The following is a 17,032-nucleotide window of genomic DNA, read 5'->3' as shown; positions in this document are numbered from 1 at the left end:
CACCAGTGGCATGTTACACTGGTGGAGTCATTTTTCCAACTGAACTTGTGCCTGTCTGTGCGCCCACATGCAGGAGGTTTTAAAAATGAAGGTGTTTCCAGGTGTGTTTGGTATCTTGTGCAGGGCTCATTGTAGTGGACACCACTCGCGCCAGTATAAAGTCGTAACTCTTGATGGGCTTGAAATCTTATCTCGATTATTTTCAGCATTGATGAGTCTTCTGATTATTTCTTGATTAATCAATTAATTATTCAGTCCATAAAATCTCATGAAATTATGTGTCACAATTTTCCAGAGCCTAACATTATTTTGTTTAACTAGCAGTACAAAATCCAGAGATGTTTGATGTAAATAAAGACAAGTATCAAGACTGAATCTGGGGACCCAAAATCAATTAAACCTCATTTCCCTTAAAAAAAAATGACTGACTAGATTATCAGATCATCAGAATAGTTGCTGATCAGTTAATTGATTAATCATTTCAGCAGTCTCTTTCTCACCTTAATCCTGTCGGTCTATTTCAGTTAAACCATCTTTCTTACAAGATTTGCTTGCAGATTTAAATTAACTACCATAATGCAAAAACAACGTAATACATCTCTCGCCCCTCCTACTCTCCCAATACCATGAATTCAGTTCCAGCAGACTCACAGAACAAAAACTGCATGCATCCATAGCAGCCTGTTCTAGCACAGTAAAAACCATGAGACCCCGAGCCAGTTTTTGATGGGTATGAAGAAAGTCCTGTACTTTCTATCCAGTCAAAGCAGCCCAGACCCTGCCAAACGATGGCAGATGCCATTGATCTCGTTGTGCCCATTCTGTGAGGGACTGGTGCGGGTCCCCAGAGGCAACAGGTCCATTAAGACGTCTTAATCCAGTTCATTAGGCAGGACGGTGTTTGCTTCTTTCAGTCAATGTGTCTCAACAACGCAGTCCAGAAAAACACACTATGTTGTCCTTGTGTTCACAACAAACTTTTCATTCTAACACTAAAGCATACACTATGACGATTGATTGAAGATGATTTTATGGCATAGCAGCTTTGTGTTATGTATTGCTGTTTCCAAGCAAGTTAAAAATTGTGCATTTTTGTGCATTGGCATGACACAACTTAGCAAAAGCAGGAGGAATTTCATGAAGCTGCAGGTGTTGATTCAACATGCTCTCATCCCAACCGACACTGTTTCTGTCACACCCCTTTGGCGTCTCATACTGATGCACACGGCACTCTTTAGCAGAAACCCTTTTTAACATGTGATTGCGGTTTGGTTATGGGTAAAAACACCAAAACTACTTGCTTAGGTTTAGGAAAAGATATTTCAGGTTAAAATAAGTTATATATATCATGTGGCGCCACTGAAACAAGTCATAAGTCATGTGATGCCTGTATGGTTAATGTACCTTAAAACTTGTAAAATGTCCATATAATGCTTATTTTCAAGCTCATACCTTTATTTTAGGTTTCTATTAAAACAGGCTTACATGCTTTTGTGGTTAAAAAACACATTATTTTTCTCATACTGGTCATACCTGCACTGTAAATGCAAATGTTATCCTTACTTAGATTAAATAATGCATTTTACTTAAGTTACACAAGTATTCTAACTTAACTTGCATAAACTAAGTTATCTGTACTTTTTGCTGTCATACTTGTGTCTTTCGCTAATATTTACTTGGTTTTTCGGAGTAAACAGGACTGTGCACATAACACTCCAGACCTGTTGGTGGTGGTATTGCACCAACAGGTCCTGCCGTTGTTTGGCAACCAGCAAAAACACGAAGAAGAAGAAAACTTACCATCATGGCGCGCAAAGTCGACTGAAACGACGAAGCAAACTTGGCTGTTCAAAGGGAAAGAGGCAGGCGGCGCCTCAGTATATCATCCCAGTTTCACTACACTCAAGCAAAAGTGGACGTTAACGTTGATGTCGGTAAGTGTTTAGAGTTTATAGTACACCTGCACTGTTCACATAATGTCAGATATGACCCACTACTGCTGTATTCAACCACACCACAAGAAATCATTATTTTCATAGTTGATTACTCTGTTTCATAATATTATTTAAATGACTGATAAATTATTTATTTAGAGTGTGTCATGGCAGAGCTGCAACAATTAATCGATTAATTAATGGAGGAGTTTTTTTTTCTTTAATATAATGAAGTCAGAATTTAGGTTTGTGAATGTTTTCTGGTTTCATTACTCCTTTATGACAATAACTGAATATATTGTGGACAAAACAAGACATCTGAGGACATCATCTTGAGCTTTAGGAAACACTGACTAATAATGAGAAGCTGCATAAAAAATGATTTGCATACCAAGGCATATATGTATTTTTCTTAATAACTGAAAGACTATGTGAAATACACTACTCTTCTTTTCACATGATGTATGTATATTACATTTTCACACACTGCATTTTCTTGACTTTTACTTACTCTCTTTTGTCATCTTTCCCATAAGATCCAAGACCACAACATGCACTGCTGAACCTGTATCTTGGAGATACAGGTTCACTGAGTTCCCAGTGAGTTTGTCCTCAGCTTCTTAGTAAGTACAGTCAAAATAACATTATGACCATGGTATGGTGTACATTTTAGGACATCATCAGACCTCAGCTTGACTTCTTGGTTTTCAGAAAAAAACAGCAGTATACTTCAGACTAAAAGGTTTCAGGTCATGAAGAAAACTTTGCAAACAAATGATGTTTGTCTTGAGGCCTCTTGGTCATTAGTTGTGATGTAATCTAGTTTTAAGTAATTTTGTTTGAGGTCTCTTTTTGCTGAGGCATTTAATTTTGTCTGAGACCTGAAGCCTCTTTAGTCTAAAGAACAATGTCATTTCGTCTGATGCCTGAGAGCTAAAGCTGAGTTCTGATGTCAAAATTGTGCAATGTACCATTGGCTGATATTTTTTTCCCTGACTTTTTGGTAAGTTTAACACACTAAAAATTCACCAAAGTCAAATAAATGGAAATAAATTATTTTATTTTGAATCCAGTCTGCCCAGTTTCATTCTCTATCTATCATTTTCCTTCATTTTTGTGCCCTACCATAGGACAATCAGTAACAGAGTGTACACACTAACTGTGTCATAACATCCTACCTACATTTGTTTCCGTGTGTTCTTTATTTTCAAATGCAGGTTTCTGACACAGCAGATAACTTCACTCAGGTTCCTGTCAGGGTTCTGAGGACAGACTGAAGACAGATGGCCAGAGCTGAACACCATTACAATCATCCATGAAGGAAACCTTGTTATGGTTGTTGACCAGTTTTAAACCAGGTAGACTAAATGTTGGCAGGTCTGTTTGTTGCTGTGAGACGTTATTCAGGAAAGTGACATAGACTTTTGTTATACTTACTCTAAATACTATTATTCACATTACAGGAGCTGTAATTTAATGATACAATTTGTAAGTGGGGTAACACACTTTTAATTTTAGTAGTTTATTTTATGTATTTCCTCCATATCATTCAGGCCCAGTCTTGACTCTCTGTGGTTTCTTTCTACTCTGAATGTAAATGACTGTGAATTGAGTTAACAAGATTTAGAATGAACAGCATGTTCAGCCTTTATTCAGTGATCTTATTATATGAAGAGTGTTACATAAACAATGTTAATATTTTTCCTATTGTGCACAAATATTCTGAACTTTCTGAAAAACAGTAAATAAATCAGATTTTTTTATACTGCACATTTTGTGAGTTGTTTTATTTTTAAGTTGACTGTACTAAACTATAGTAAGTGTATTTTATTTACACTTAAATAGTGCTTATTTACTTTGGTTAAGTTCACCTTACTCAGTTTTTGAGTTGTAACAGCATGATTGAATTTGACTTTACTTAAATATATTAAGTGCTCACATTGTTCAGTAAGTACTGCTTACTCAAACAATGCATGTTCAGTTTAAACACATGATAAGTTAACAAAACTTGATAAAATTAAGTTGCTTTACTTATTTTTTTCCAGGCAATCGGTTTCCTCACATTTTTCAAGTAAACTTAACTTGTTAGAATTTATTCACCCTCTGTTTGAAACACATTTTTAGCTTATCTCTCTTTAAGGCCCAAAGTCCATTTTAAATTCTGGTCCAAACTATGTGCACATAATTCAGATGTGTTCCTTAGTGATGTCACTAAGTAATGAACAACGGCTGGATTACAAATGATGCATTTCAAGCAGTTCAGGAGCAGTGTTTTCTCTGGTACTGAGCAACTCCCTTTGGCATAGACTTCAGGCTTTGCAACTTTATATACCTTTAACAAGCACAAAAAAGCCATATTCAACTTTAAAGGAAAGGGGAAAATCCACTTAAAAATCATTTTGCTTTCATGTGGGACAGGGACCCCGGTCTTCTGGGTTGAAGTCCTGTGTTTGTTTGAGCCATCCATCCACCTCCTCTCCCTGGAACACAGACTTTTTTGCTCTTTATTATGTCAACTGACGAGTATAGATTCAGCTTTTGAGTCTGTATGAGTCGCTGAGGGCCATAACCAAACGTATTTGAAGACTTGAGAATGAGAACAGCCTTGTTGGTTTGTTACAGTTTTAAAGCAGTGCGCTTCTTTGCTTCATGGTATGAACAGTTAACATTGTTGTGGAATGGAATGAAATGGGTTTAGGAAGAAAATCACTGTGGATCAATATTGCAATCTGCCATAAGGATCATGTGTATATATAGCATTTTAATGAATACTGAATGCTTTAAAACACAGGATTGAAGAAACAAATAAACAATGATGCAAAAAGTCAGCTACATAAAGATAAAAATAGAAACAGAGGAACCCAGAATTCAGGTACAAGTTACAAAAGTACTAAAGGATCCTTATAATATTATTTAAAAACATTAATATTAATAGTAAATATATTCAATGGCTCTGTTTCTTCATCAGGGGCTTATTTTACATGGACACATTATGGCCATAACAACAACATAATCTGACCTCTACAGGGCTGTGCCATGCAGAATAAAAGGAACGAGCAGCAGTGGAGAGTGCAAGTTTATTATAAAATTAAATAAATAAATAAAACAAGAAAAGTTTCCTCCAATTTTATTTTGTTATTTTCATTGAGGGATGGTTATATATAACTGTGGCAACTGATAGCAACATCTGGACAGCATTGCCGGTCCATCTCCTCCATCTTAATACACTGTGCTTCTGAGAATGGCCCTGTGAATCCTCATTCTGCTCTAATCTGGACCATAAATCACAAGAAGACATGTCTGGCTCTGAATTACGGCCCTCTGGTAGTGAACTGGGATAAATTGCAGAGCCTTAGCTATGCATGAGTGTAATTATGAGAGATAATTCAAGATGTTCCTTCTGGGAGACACAGTTTATATGAGATCAGAGCTGAAGGAGAAAAAAGGCTTGTGGTACAATAGTTTACGCAGGATCTGTTGTTCTTTTTTGCACTTTGTCATAGTTCCAATATTATTGATGCATCAATTTTAGCATCAGTCAGTCGTTATCATTTAGACTATGTTTTACTTTGAGGCGAGAGATTTTAGAGTTTCTGATAGGGTCTATAAGATCACATTTTTAAGGCCAGATTGTGATTAGCAATAAACATGATAACACGATAATGATAACAGTGATCATTTTGATCACTATACTCGTGATATGAAATTTTCAAACATTTTATCTCCAGAGGATATATTGCAAATCTGGTGTGATGTTTATGCCAAGTAGAAAACGGGGCTGTATCTAATCCACCACATCTGTATCAGGGCTGTTACTGATCTTATTAAGTTGATTGGATATCAGTCAGTCATGGCTGGAACACAGTTACATAAAGTTTCTTCATCTGTTTTATAATTAAGCTAAATGTAGTGTTTCCACTCTAAGTTACATTTCTTAATCTATTTTTGGCTGCCAGTGAGGGAAATGTAAAGCATCAGTTCTTGGCAACCAAAAAAAATATTTACTTCGTGTGAAAAATGCATGTCAGATAAACTTAATTTCTTAAATGAAATCATATCAGTGTAATTGCCATCTGTAACTCCAATGACCCCACAGCCATAGATAGATTTTTGAGTCAGTGGACCTTTTACTGCACAGACATGAACTGTAAGTGGCCCTACAGCCCTCCTACTCAGGAACAAGACATCCAAACTATTAGAGACACAATACTACTACAAATGAATTGGCTTTGTAGTCATTTTACATGTCCAGGTAGGTTATTTTTTCCTTCCAACAAGAAATGTTAACAGTCACTTTACAATGAGGTTGAGATACTAAGAAGTCAACTTTGTATCACTTTTTCTTGCCAGGTAGGCATCAGATCGGTTCATCCTTAATGTTGTGCTGGATAGAGACACCTGTCAATCAAATAAGCACACCTCAAAATGGACCTCTTTTTAAGCCTCAATATCTTTTTCAAAGGACAAATACATGCACAGAAATGGTATTTGCTTCTGTGGCTGTTGTTTGCTGTAGAACAGATGTAGAGCCTGTGTGTTTCAAGAGAGAATCAGATTGTTTTCCCACTCATTTAAAATCAGTCTAGAGTTTTCACTATCAGTCGCTGTTCAATCACCATTAGAGGAATTGCACCTTAAAAATCTTGAGGTTTGACTTCGAAATTACCGCAACATTTGTCTTTGCATCGTCTTTTTCAGGCAATCTTGGAACAAATTGGATTCAAGGGTACTTCAGGAGGGTGCCACACGAAGCTTAAACCCAAAAAATCCTGTTGAGGAACAGCCAAATTTATAATGTCTATGCCACTCTGTTCCCCAGTGTCAAAGTAATTGAATTTTAATCTTGGCCATGGTACTGTAGCACTAGATGGGTTTAATTATGAGGGATAATTCAGTTCCTGAAAGATACAGAGATGCAAGTAAATGAAGCCAAGGAAGAGACTTGTAAGGATGTTCTTTCTCGTCTCAGCTCTCAGCTCTTTCTTGGTGTCACTCTGTCTTTGTTTGTCTTTTTTTATCATGAAGTTTCCGTCTGAAAGATTATTATATAAGGTTGAAATTGGAAAAATAAGTAAACAAAATGATGCACTTGTATATGAGAGAGAGACAGATTCTCCAAAGCACCTTGTAACTTTTGTACAAAAAGTTATTCATCATATCCTGGCAAGGTTGCGTCATTTGACAAAACCATTTATCTTTATTTGACACATCATTTATTCAACAACAAATAAGAGCCCCAAGCATGCATAAAACTTTTGTAATATTAAGGAAGTTTGTGTAAATTTGCACAATTTCCAGATCTAATTTGCAGTCTTACAACTTCCAAAAACCCGAAAGTCTCCCCTTTTCTCTTTTCCTTCGTCCTCACTTATCTCACTTTACCTTGCACACCCGCGGCACATCTATTCCTTCCGTCTCATTTGTAAACAAGAGAATTTGCACTCAGTGAAACATTTGAGAGTAATTACATCAGTGCAGACCAGCCGCTGGTCATCCTCAGCTGCCTGTTAAATGGAGCTTGCAGTTTGATTGAGACGGCCACCGTGACGCAGAGGCTATTTATAGACAAGAGGCCTGAATTACCATGTACAAGTGATGTTATGCAACATGCACACTCTCCCACATACATGCACACACACATGTATACATGCAGATATGCAGTGAGAGGCATGCACAACAAAGGAGCCAGAAATAATATACAGACAACACAAATGTGTACATGCACAGGTTATTTATAGCACATTTTGCATCTTTTGCACTTTTACTATAAATAATGTACTTCAGTGTATAAATTAATAATAATGCCTTGCAAATAATTGTAATATAAAGCACAAAAACACAAGAAATGCCAGTTCAACCCTTACTTAACATAATCGACTTATGCTTAGAGACTGGACTGTTAAAGTAGGGTAATGATAGTGGTTTTGGTTTAATACAGAAAAACTCTAAAGTGACTTGAAGCACAAGACGAGGTGTATTTATTTACATTTAATTAACTGAAATCACTCTGTGTTATTAACCACCCAGCAAAAGTTGAATGGTTAAAACAAATCCCTCGGTAAATCCCTCAGTCTCAAAATCATTAAAATGAGCAGTTTTCTCTGCTCTGAAACACTGGGGGCATGTCCACTCTGCTGTCTCGGTGTCAAACACCACTATGACCTGAAAAAGACCAAACATGGACGCTCTGTCTTGCAGCTTTACTGTGACAGGGTGGTATTTTTTTTGTCTGTGTCGGGTTGTTGGAACTGAAGTGAACTGCTGGGCTGATTTGGACTGAGAGAGCCAACGAGGTACTTTCATAACTGACTTATAGTGACGCTGAGGTGAGGGCGAGGTGGTGGTGTTTGTATATCCGGTCGTGGGGCTTATATAGTGTTCAGGGACCATGGCTCCAGCATGTCACAGAGCCATGTTTCAGGTCCACCCAAAAAATCCTGATCGCAGGAATCATGAACACCAGTTTACGATTTCGAACTCCAGAATTCAGTACTACATAGTTCCCAGTATTTTCACGTTATGTATTTAGAAGAAAAAAATCCTTTTTCCTTCAGATGGACTTTAAAGCTAGAGTAGGTAACGCATTTCTAAAGCGTTTTTGTTATATATATTGAAAATCTCATCCCACCAGCAATCAATAGATTCCTCTGAGAAATAAAGAAAAAAAGTACTGTCTTTGGCTGTAAAATGTCTGTAATAAGCTCTTCCAATCATTTTATTTTGGCTGAATGAAATTATTGGCCGGTCTACCTTTTACAAAGCTCCGCAAATAATTTTACAAAAGCTACAGCTTGTAGGTCACACAAGAATGGCAGAAAATGCAGCCAAAATTTCCCGTGGTTAGTGTTGACAGTGAGGCTTTCTTGTGGACTCTTCCCCAGTGGTCAGGCAGTGTGCCTTTATGTGTTTTGAGAGAGGCTTTGGAGGGAAGCCTGAAGTGAGGGGATGGATTTTATTTTCAGTGGATAGCTTAAAAATTGGCTTGCTTCTTTTGGTTTCCCAACTGTAGCTTCAGCCAAACCACAGACAGGAGTCAGGACAGAAACCCTGGACTGGTTTCTTGTGCTGCTTTTTCTGCCCCCTCAAAAAGTGTTTGTTGTCTCTCATAATCAAGGCATTGATTAGGTTCATCACCACAGTTACCAGACAAATAGTAAAATATACAAGTGACTGGTTCACTCATTAGCCAAAAAGAACAATAGTAATCTAGTGAGTGGCTGGTAGAATTTGAACGTTGACTAGCCAAGACAAAAAAGTTAATTAATTTTGCACAGTGCCACAGTGTAACTGTAGCAATATAAAAACAGCAATAAAAAACAGAATTTCTAGTGGGTGGCCAATTAATACCTGAGGTATTTTCAATAATTTGACCGAATGAGGTAAAATACCCTTTGGAGTGAAGTGGCTGAATTTGTATTGTATTGCTTATATTACTAATCCATTATTTGTGTTTTAAGGATACTGGTCCAGTCAAAATGTACATGGAAAACAAATTACTGACTCTGTGTGACTTGGAGAGAGAAAGCTGGATTATCACTGACACAGTTTGGTATCTCAGACCTGCCTCATCTCCTGAAGGATACTTGAAATGTGTTGCTTTGTATGTGATGCAGCATGTTTTCAGGGTCTTGTGGTGATTTCTCAGCTGTATACATCCATCAAAGCGCTCAGAGTTTCATTCTCTCCACTGCTGCTGTGGATCGATAACTGCTGCCATTACTACTAAAACAACTCCAAGTATTGATCGAGCTGTCCAAGACTGCAGATGGATGTGTGATGTGAATTCTATTTTTAGGCTGAGGTTCCTCTCAGAATGAAAGGTTGTGGAAGGGCTGGAGGATGTTTGGTTGATTGTGGCTACAAATTTAAGATGACAAATTAGAAAAATCTACCATTCCAACAGATATTTGTGAAACCAAATAAATTGCTAAAAAAAAAAAAAAACTTGAAAACTTGGTTGGACATGTTGAGTGATGGAATGATCTTTGATCTTTTCTTTATAGAAATAGCATATAATTGCTGTGATGACTTTTGTGGACCTAAATGGTATCTACCGCAGGCTTTATTGTGTCACCTGAAAATTAGGCTTGCATGATATGAGGAAACTCCTTAATGTGTGCTAACGCTGTTTAATATTATGATGACCAGTGGCGGATTGTGACTATGAGAGCTGGGACTTCAGTTCGGCCAAAACTTAGTCAGACACAGCGGAAAAGTAGCAAAATGGCAAAAGATTTTGCTGGAATAAGGCAGGCAGTCAGACAGCTTGTGACCACAGCAGGTGTCTAGTTGTCACCTGTCAAACCCAGTAGAGGCCAGCAATCATCAGACAATGAGAGCAGAATAAGCCATGTTTTTCTAGAGTTTTCTGTACTTTAACTTGCATTGAACAGGATAATAGTATTTACTCTGTTACTATCGTTTGGATAAGTTATAATTCAATTTGTGTTTGTCAGTAAGAGCTGTATTATCCTATATGTATCACACTCTTCAGTCTCTTTTATTCATTCTTATTTCTCTTGTTTCAGTACTTCACACATAACTATATGTAGCATATATCCCCAGTAATAGTATTTCTGTCTACCGACAAAGCTCTGTCTACTGTGTTGCACTATTGGAAGAGGCTTCAATAAAGAAGACTCGAGAGTGAAAATTGTTTTCTGACAAACATAATTTCAGTCTTCAAAATAATATAGTGAAAGAGCCACTGCAGGGTGGACGCCAGGGGAGACATAAAGAATGAAACAAAGTTGAATTAATATGATCTATGTAGGGGAAATGAACAAACAAGAGTTTGGGGATTCTATGCTGCTAATCTTTTTATCAGTAAAAACGCTTTTTTCGTCAGTTGCATCCCGCATTTTTGTTAATAATTGATTTTAAAAAATGTGGGATACAGGGGCACAAACCTTTTTTGGCTTCTGAACAGAGAGCATGCCAGAAAAAGTTTTGGAACCACTGGTATAACCAATGAGTGAACCAGCCCTAACCTTTCTCTGGACAGAGACAATAACTAAAAAATCTGATTAGATAACTCTATTTCACTGCTTTCAGGACAGTATCACTTTCATTTCTGAAGGAAACCTGATAGAAAATTAGGTTCAAATTTGAATTAGAAGAGAATAGCATCATTATTAAATGAAAGAATTAAAATCTAATATATTTAAATGTAACATTTGAAATGCTGATATGTTTGGCCTTGTCTGAAGGCCTAGAGGGCCCTCAGGGTTCCCCTCTGGTGATGACAATATAGCATAATATTGAAATGTGTTATAGAGTTCATATGTCCTTCTAATTTAAGGTACACCAAATGCAACCAAATATAGACCAAGTGCAGAGTGACATGTAGAGAAAATTAAGGTGTATACCAGCTGTCACATAAACCCTGAACAGGGTCGAATCTTGTGCAGGGCTTATTACTGCATGAGAATCTCACTTATTCTTTACAATGTAGGTTCAACAGGTAGTAGTGAGCACTGCTCAGATATGTCTGTTTATATCTCTTTGATTCATCTTTCTAGACACTTTCTCCACCCACAGCTTCATCTTCTGAGACAGCCTGTCGTCGACCTTTCCTACAGCTCACAGCCACACTGCCCACTGTGTGGGTTTTTACAAGGAAGTATGACTGAGTGAAAAGTCACACGGTGTGTCATGAGGCCTATGTTTGAAAATAAGGTGATAAAGTCAGGAAAAAGTCTGGGAAGGAGAGTTGGATGCGACCCTGCCTGAAGCTGGAAAGTGTCCTGTTTATTACAACATTTTTACACACCTTTTGGTAACACTTTATTTGAAGAGATGTGTGTAACACTGACATGACACCTGTCATGAACATGAAGGGGTCTTTATGAATGTTTATGACTGAGTGATGTGGTCAGTTACGTCATTTTTAATGCAGGGTTAGGGCTCCCAAACAAAATCAACTTAAAAACCAAACACGAAAGATCACATGTAGTCTTTAAAAGTGTCAATGAAATGCTAAATATAAAAGTGAGTTAGATTTTCTACTCAAAGCGTCTGTTTGTGTGTTGACAGATGGTATGTTTGGGAGGTGTCACTCTGTTCCAGTGAAGGAGGTTTACACCTATGATGTCTCCCCATCTGTAGTGCAACGCTTCAGGACGCTGCTGGAGAAGCTCTCCAACCGAGGTATACACACACACACACACACACACACACACACACACACACACACACACACACACACACACACACACACACACTGCTCTCATATGCACAAAAGCTGACATTCATTGAATGCCAGGGCAGTCAGTGTCTTTACAATTAATTTAATTAATTCAGTTTGATTCACAACTTTTAGGATTTCTAAAATGTTTTAAGGTACCATATATCAACTAAAAAGCATGCTCAAATGTTCCTAATAAAATTTTGCATTTTGTTAAACTGTGTCTTTTACAAATTTATCATATGGACTGAGAGACCATATGAACAAAAGTGTGAGGTAAATAGTAGACACATTTATTCCAGACAAAGGATGGTCAGTGCAACAACAGAAGTGTTTTTAGTGTTAATGTGTCATCAGTAGGTGACGGGTGGGGTGTTGAAATGCGGTCTGTGTATAGTCTGTAAGTAGTCTGTGACTCTCCTGTCCTGACTTTAATGGGATTTTGCATTTTAGAGAGGCTTGGTCTTACAAGAGGGGCAGAAAGCAGATAGCTAGCATCTTTAACACTGAAGATGGATCAGTGCTTTTAAGTAGTAGGTCACATATTTGTATTTATACCGTGGCTACTGAGAATTCTTGATTCCGATTGGCTGGCAGAGGTGGATTAATGTTTAATAACTGGGCAGTGTAACTGTATATATATAGAGCAGATGTAGTGAACTGATGAGGATGGTAATAGTGACATTAAGGGAAAGTGCTTTGAACTACAATTAATTGTGTTATCAGCCCACATATTAGATAGAAACAGTAGCATTTTTGTGAGCCCCATGGAAACTGGATATATTATTTTGTTTCAGAGATGATATTTGGGTCTATCTGGTCATACAAATCAATTAATGGTAAAGAGACAAAGACGATTTTTAAAATCACCCTGAAATTACCCCTTTAACAATAAGCTACTGCTTTGCAATGGATTGTTGTTAACCTCGATATAATTCATTGCAATCATGGAACGTATAACTTGTCAGGTGCATATTCATTTGGAGGCCTGAGATGAGGCTGCCATGTCTGCCTTAGCTTAGCTTCATTAAAAGGTAATTTTGCATTTTCTTAAATGCCCTACAATTTTTTATGAGTTTCTATGAGCTTTTAAATAGTTATGAAACCGTCTCAGTTTAATACTCATACTTCAATATGACCTACATGAGCAAGCCACACCACTCATTTCTATTTCTGTACAGTTATTCATAATGCCTGCCACTGGGTTGGATTATCCATAAAGTCAGAAAGAATGATTTACGGCATGCAGACTGGAACAAGCTCTATATTTTCCTGGCATAAGTTACCCTGTACTGTATAATGATAAATAACCTTTTATCACCTTGTACCTTGAACTTGGCTGTGAGGATTGCGTGAGTTGGCAGCAACAATATAGTTGTTGATTCAGCACAAAATCACATGTTTGGGATTGTGTTTGCCACACATGGCTGTAGTCTACAAGTCTGTGAAGAAATGGCAGTGATAACAAGATAAACCTTGTCATATTCACCTGTGTCTATACCAATTTTGAAACCAATCTCATTCCGTTGACACACACACAAAGTCACAGACACACACACTCTGGTATTTAACACCAGTCATTTTTTGACACACCGTTCTGCTATGCACTTGCTGCTATGTGCATATAACTGTTCCAATTGCTTTTTGTTAAATTTGTAATTTGTAGATTTCAGACCCCCCACCCCCCACACACACACACCACTATGTTTTTTTTATGATGGGATAGCCCTGAGGACCCACAGACCTATTGGAAAAGTCTGTGAGTCTGTAGGGACTTTGGAACATGTCTGTAGTTTCAGTCACACTGCCACTTTAAAACCCTCCTCTTCCTGAATAATACATAGCCTGATAACTCTCTGTCCCTGCTCTGAAATTCAGCTATTTCCTGGTTCCTGATCCTTTATCGATCAGTTTGCAGATCAGTGTAACCAACATATGATAACAAGCGCTTTATTCAGAGTACACAGGAAGTGAACAGACAGGGTTCTGTTGTTAGGAAGACTTTCAGACATTTGTGAGGAGAAATGGCACAGAGAGGATTCCAGCTGGACCGTGACAAATTCTGCTGTTCGATCTGTCTGAATCTACTGAAGGATCCGGTGACTGTTCCCTGTGGACACAACTACTGCATGAACTGTATTAAAACCCACTGGGACAAAGAGGATGAGAAGAAAATCCACAGCTGCCCTCAGTGTAGGCAGAACTTCACACCGAGGTCTGTCCTGGTGAAAAACACCATGTTAGCAGATTTAGTGGAGGAACTGAAAAATGCTGGACTCCAAGCTGCTCCTGCTGATCACTGCTATGCTGGACCTGAAGATGTGGCCTGTGATGTCTGTACTGGGAGAAAACTGAAAGCTCTCAAGTCCTGTCTGGTCTGTCTGGCTTCTTATTGTCAGAAACACCTCCAGCCTCATCGTGATGCTGCTCCATTAAGAAAACACAAGCTGGTGGACCCCTCCAAGAAGCTCCAGGAGAACATCTGCTCTCGTCATGATGAGGTGATGAGGATGTTCTGCCGTACTGATCAGCATTGTATCTGTTATCTCTGCCCTGTGGATGAACATAAAGGTCACGACACAGTTTCAGCTGCAACAGAAAGGACTGAGAGGCAGAGAGAGCTTGGGAGGAATCGACACAAAATTCAACAAAGAATTCATGGCAGTAAGAAAGTCATGAAAGCGCTTCAACAAGAGGTGGAGGCGATCAATCGCTCTGCTAATAAAGCAGTGAAGGACAGTGAGAAGATTTTCGATGACCTGATATGTGTCATTCAGAAAAGAAGCTCTGACCTGAAGCAGCAGATCAGATCCCAGCAGAAAATTGAGGCGAGCCGAGTCAAAGAGCTTCAGGAGAAACTGGGGAGAGAGATCGCTGAACTGAAGAAGAAAGATTCTGAGCTGGGACATCTGTCATGCACAGAAGATCACACCCAGTTTCTACAAAATTACTCTGTACTCTCACATTTCAGTGAACCCACAGAGTTACCCGGCATCAAAAGCCGTCCTCTGCAGTACTTTGAGGATGTGACAGCAGCTGTGTCAGAGGTCCGAGACAAATTGCAGGATGTTGTGACTGAGCAGTGGCCAAAGATTTTACGGGCAGTGACTGAAGTGGATGCTTTTCTGTCACAACAACTGAGGACCAGAGAGGAATTCCTACAGTATGGATGTCAACTCACCCTGGATCCATATACATCACACCCTTGGATGATAGTATCTAAAGGACACCGCAAAGTAACAACAATGCAAAACTCTGATTTCTTCCATTATACTGGCTCTCCTAGATTCATTCACAACTATCAAATCCTGAGTAGAGAGAGTCTGACTGGACGTTGTTACTGGGAGGTGGAGTGGGATGCTTTAGTCACAGTAGCTATTGCATACAAGGATATGAGCAGATCAGGCAGCTATGATGAATGTGCATTTGGAAACAATGACAAATCTTGGGCATTATACTGTATACTTGCAAACAGTGAATTCAGGCATAACAATGTTAGTACTCCAATCCCAGTTAAGGTGCCCTACAAAGTAGGAGTGTTCCTGGATCATAAGGCAGGTATTCTGTCCTTTCACAAAGTGGATGAAAACATGACTCTCCTCCACAGAATTCAGACCACATTCACTCAGCCTCTCTATGCTGGACTTGCTCTTCATTATTCTGGTGGGGACAATGCTGAGCTGTGTGAGCTGAAATAGACGAGATGTTTCCAAATGGCAGTGGATTAGATTCTGTTTTTAGTTGTTAATCGCGTGTCTTTATCATTGTTTCAAAGCACTTATTCATTCTGTTTTTATGCATGGCATGTCCCAGATATCAGCTCTCACTCAATCTTTGTTGTCTTACAGTCCTCACAAATGAACATATTTAAGAACATACATTAAAAACTTAAGACAAGAGTAACATGAATATGTATTAGTAAAATATTGCACTATATAGATGGGTTTCATGTGTATTTATAAGTAAAAATTTACACAGATAACTCTCAGTAGAGTAAAAAATACAAATCCCTATATGCGTAACATCCTATCCATATGATGTTTATTTATTTGCTTTTTAAATGTTGATTTCTGTGTTAATTTTGTCAATAACAACGGTAAAGAATTATATTTTGTCATTACTCTATATATAGTACTTCTGTGCGTTTAAGGAAATTAATGTCAATCTTGGGGAGTAAGACCTGGCTTTTTGTTTCCAGTCTAGTATTGTATGTATATGACTCCAAGTTGTGTTTTAATTAAGTGTACTGATATGAGTTTGCTTAAATTTAAATTTTCCCATATTATCTGGAAGTAATCAAGCTGCTAAAGAACAAAAGTATGTTGTACTTGAGTCAATTTGCAATCAGCCAAATTGACATTTTGTTACTAACAGAAACTTGCTTTTGCATAAACTGTGCTGTATGATCTTATAGCTTTAATGTTTTCTTTTGTAAAAGGTTCTGTACTGTCCATGATAATATCCCAATTTTATCTTGAAAGGTGAAATAAACAAAATCTGGGCCTGGTCAAGTCATTCAAACTATAAGAGCAGTGCAGCTGTAATCATATATTATTGTAATCAATAAGGGAGAGGAGAAATGTTCAGATGATTTATTGTGTTGGTGAATATATACATGGAAACCGTGATCAAAAGTCTTTTAACAGGATTTAGCAATTAAATGTCTTCACAAAAATAAATTACAAATATGAAGTTATTTTCAAGCATAAATGTAGTCTGCACCATTGTAACATAAACATAAGAAGAAACTGAAAATTTATTCTTAATTATTTACAGTAATCACTTTTTGTTTAAAATATCAGAAATAAGTAAAAATGCAGAGACAATTTCTTAGAGTTTAAATATTCAAATTGCTTGTTTTTGTTAGAAATTTGTAGTTGGGTCTCATCACATGTGCTGCTCTCAAGACACA

General features: G+C 37.8%; 2 protein-coding genes across 2 annotated transcripts in view; both read left to right on the top strand.

Moving 5' to 3' along the window:
• LOC146318071 (receptor-type tyrosine-protein phosphatase N2-like) overlaps nucleotides 1–17,032 on the top strand; it is a 299,017-nt gene that overhangs the window by 37,101 nt on the left and 244,884 nt on the right. The window contains exon 3 of the mRNA XM_084731518.1: nucleotides 11,970–12,083. Within this exon, the coding sequence (XP_084587644.1) occupies nucleotides 11,970–12,083 (114 nt within the window). The remainder of the gene's footprint in view (nucleotides 1–11,969; nucleotides 12,084–17,032) is intronic.
• Nucleotides 14,138–16,806, top strand: LOC146318072 (tripartite motif-containing protein 16-like). The gene has a single exon (XM_084731519.1). The coding sequence runs from the start codon at nucleotides 14,145–14,147 to the stop codon at nucleotides 15,816–15,818; it is 1,674 nt and encodes a 557-aa protein (XP_084587645.1). The 5' UTR covers nucleotides 14,138–14,144; the 3' UTR covers nucleotides 15,819–16,806.

Source organism: Lutjanus erythropterus, chromosome 12, assembly GCF_056507025.1.
Source record: "Lutjanus erythropterus isolate fLutEry1 chromosome 12, fLutEry1.hap2, whole genome shotgun sequence".
In the NCBI taxonomy this organism is placed as follows: Eukaryota; Metazoa; Chordata; class Actinopteri; order Lutjaniformes; family Lutjanidae; genus Lutjanus; species Lutjanus erythropterus.
This window is presented reverse-complemented; position numbering and strand designations above follow the sequence as displayed.

Bases quoted from the DNA above. Each gene is read 5' to 3' on its own strand.
- LOC146318072 (XM_084731519.1), top strand. From the start codon at position 14,145: ATGGCACAGAGAGGATTCCAGCTGGACCGTGACAAATTCTGCTGTTCG.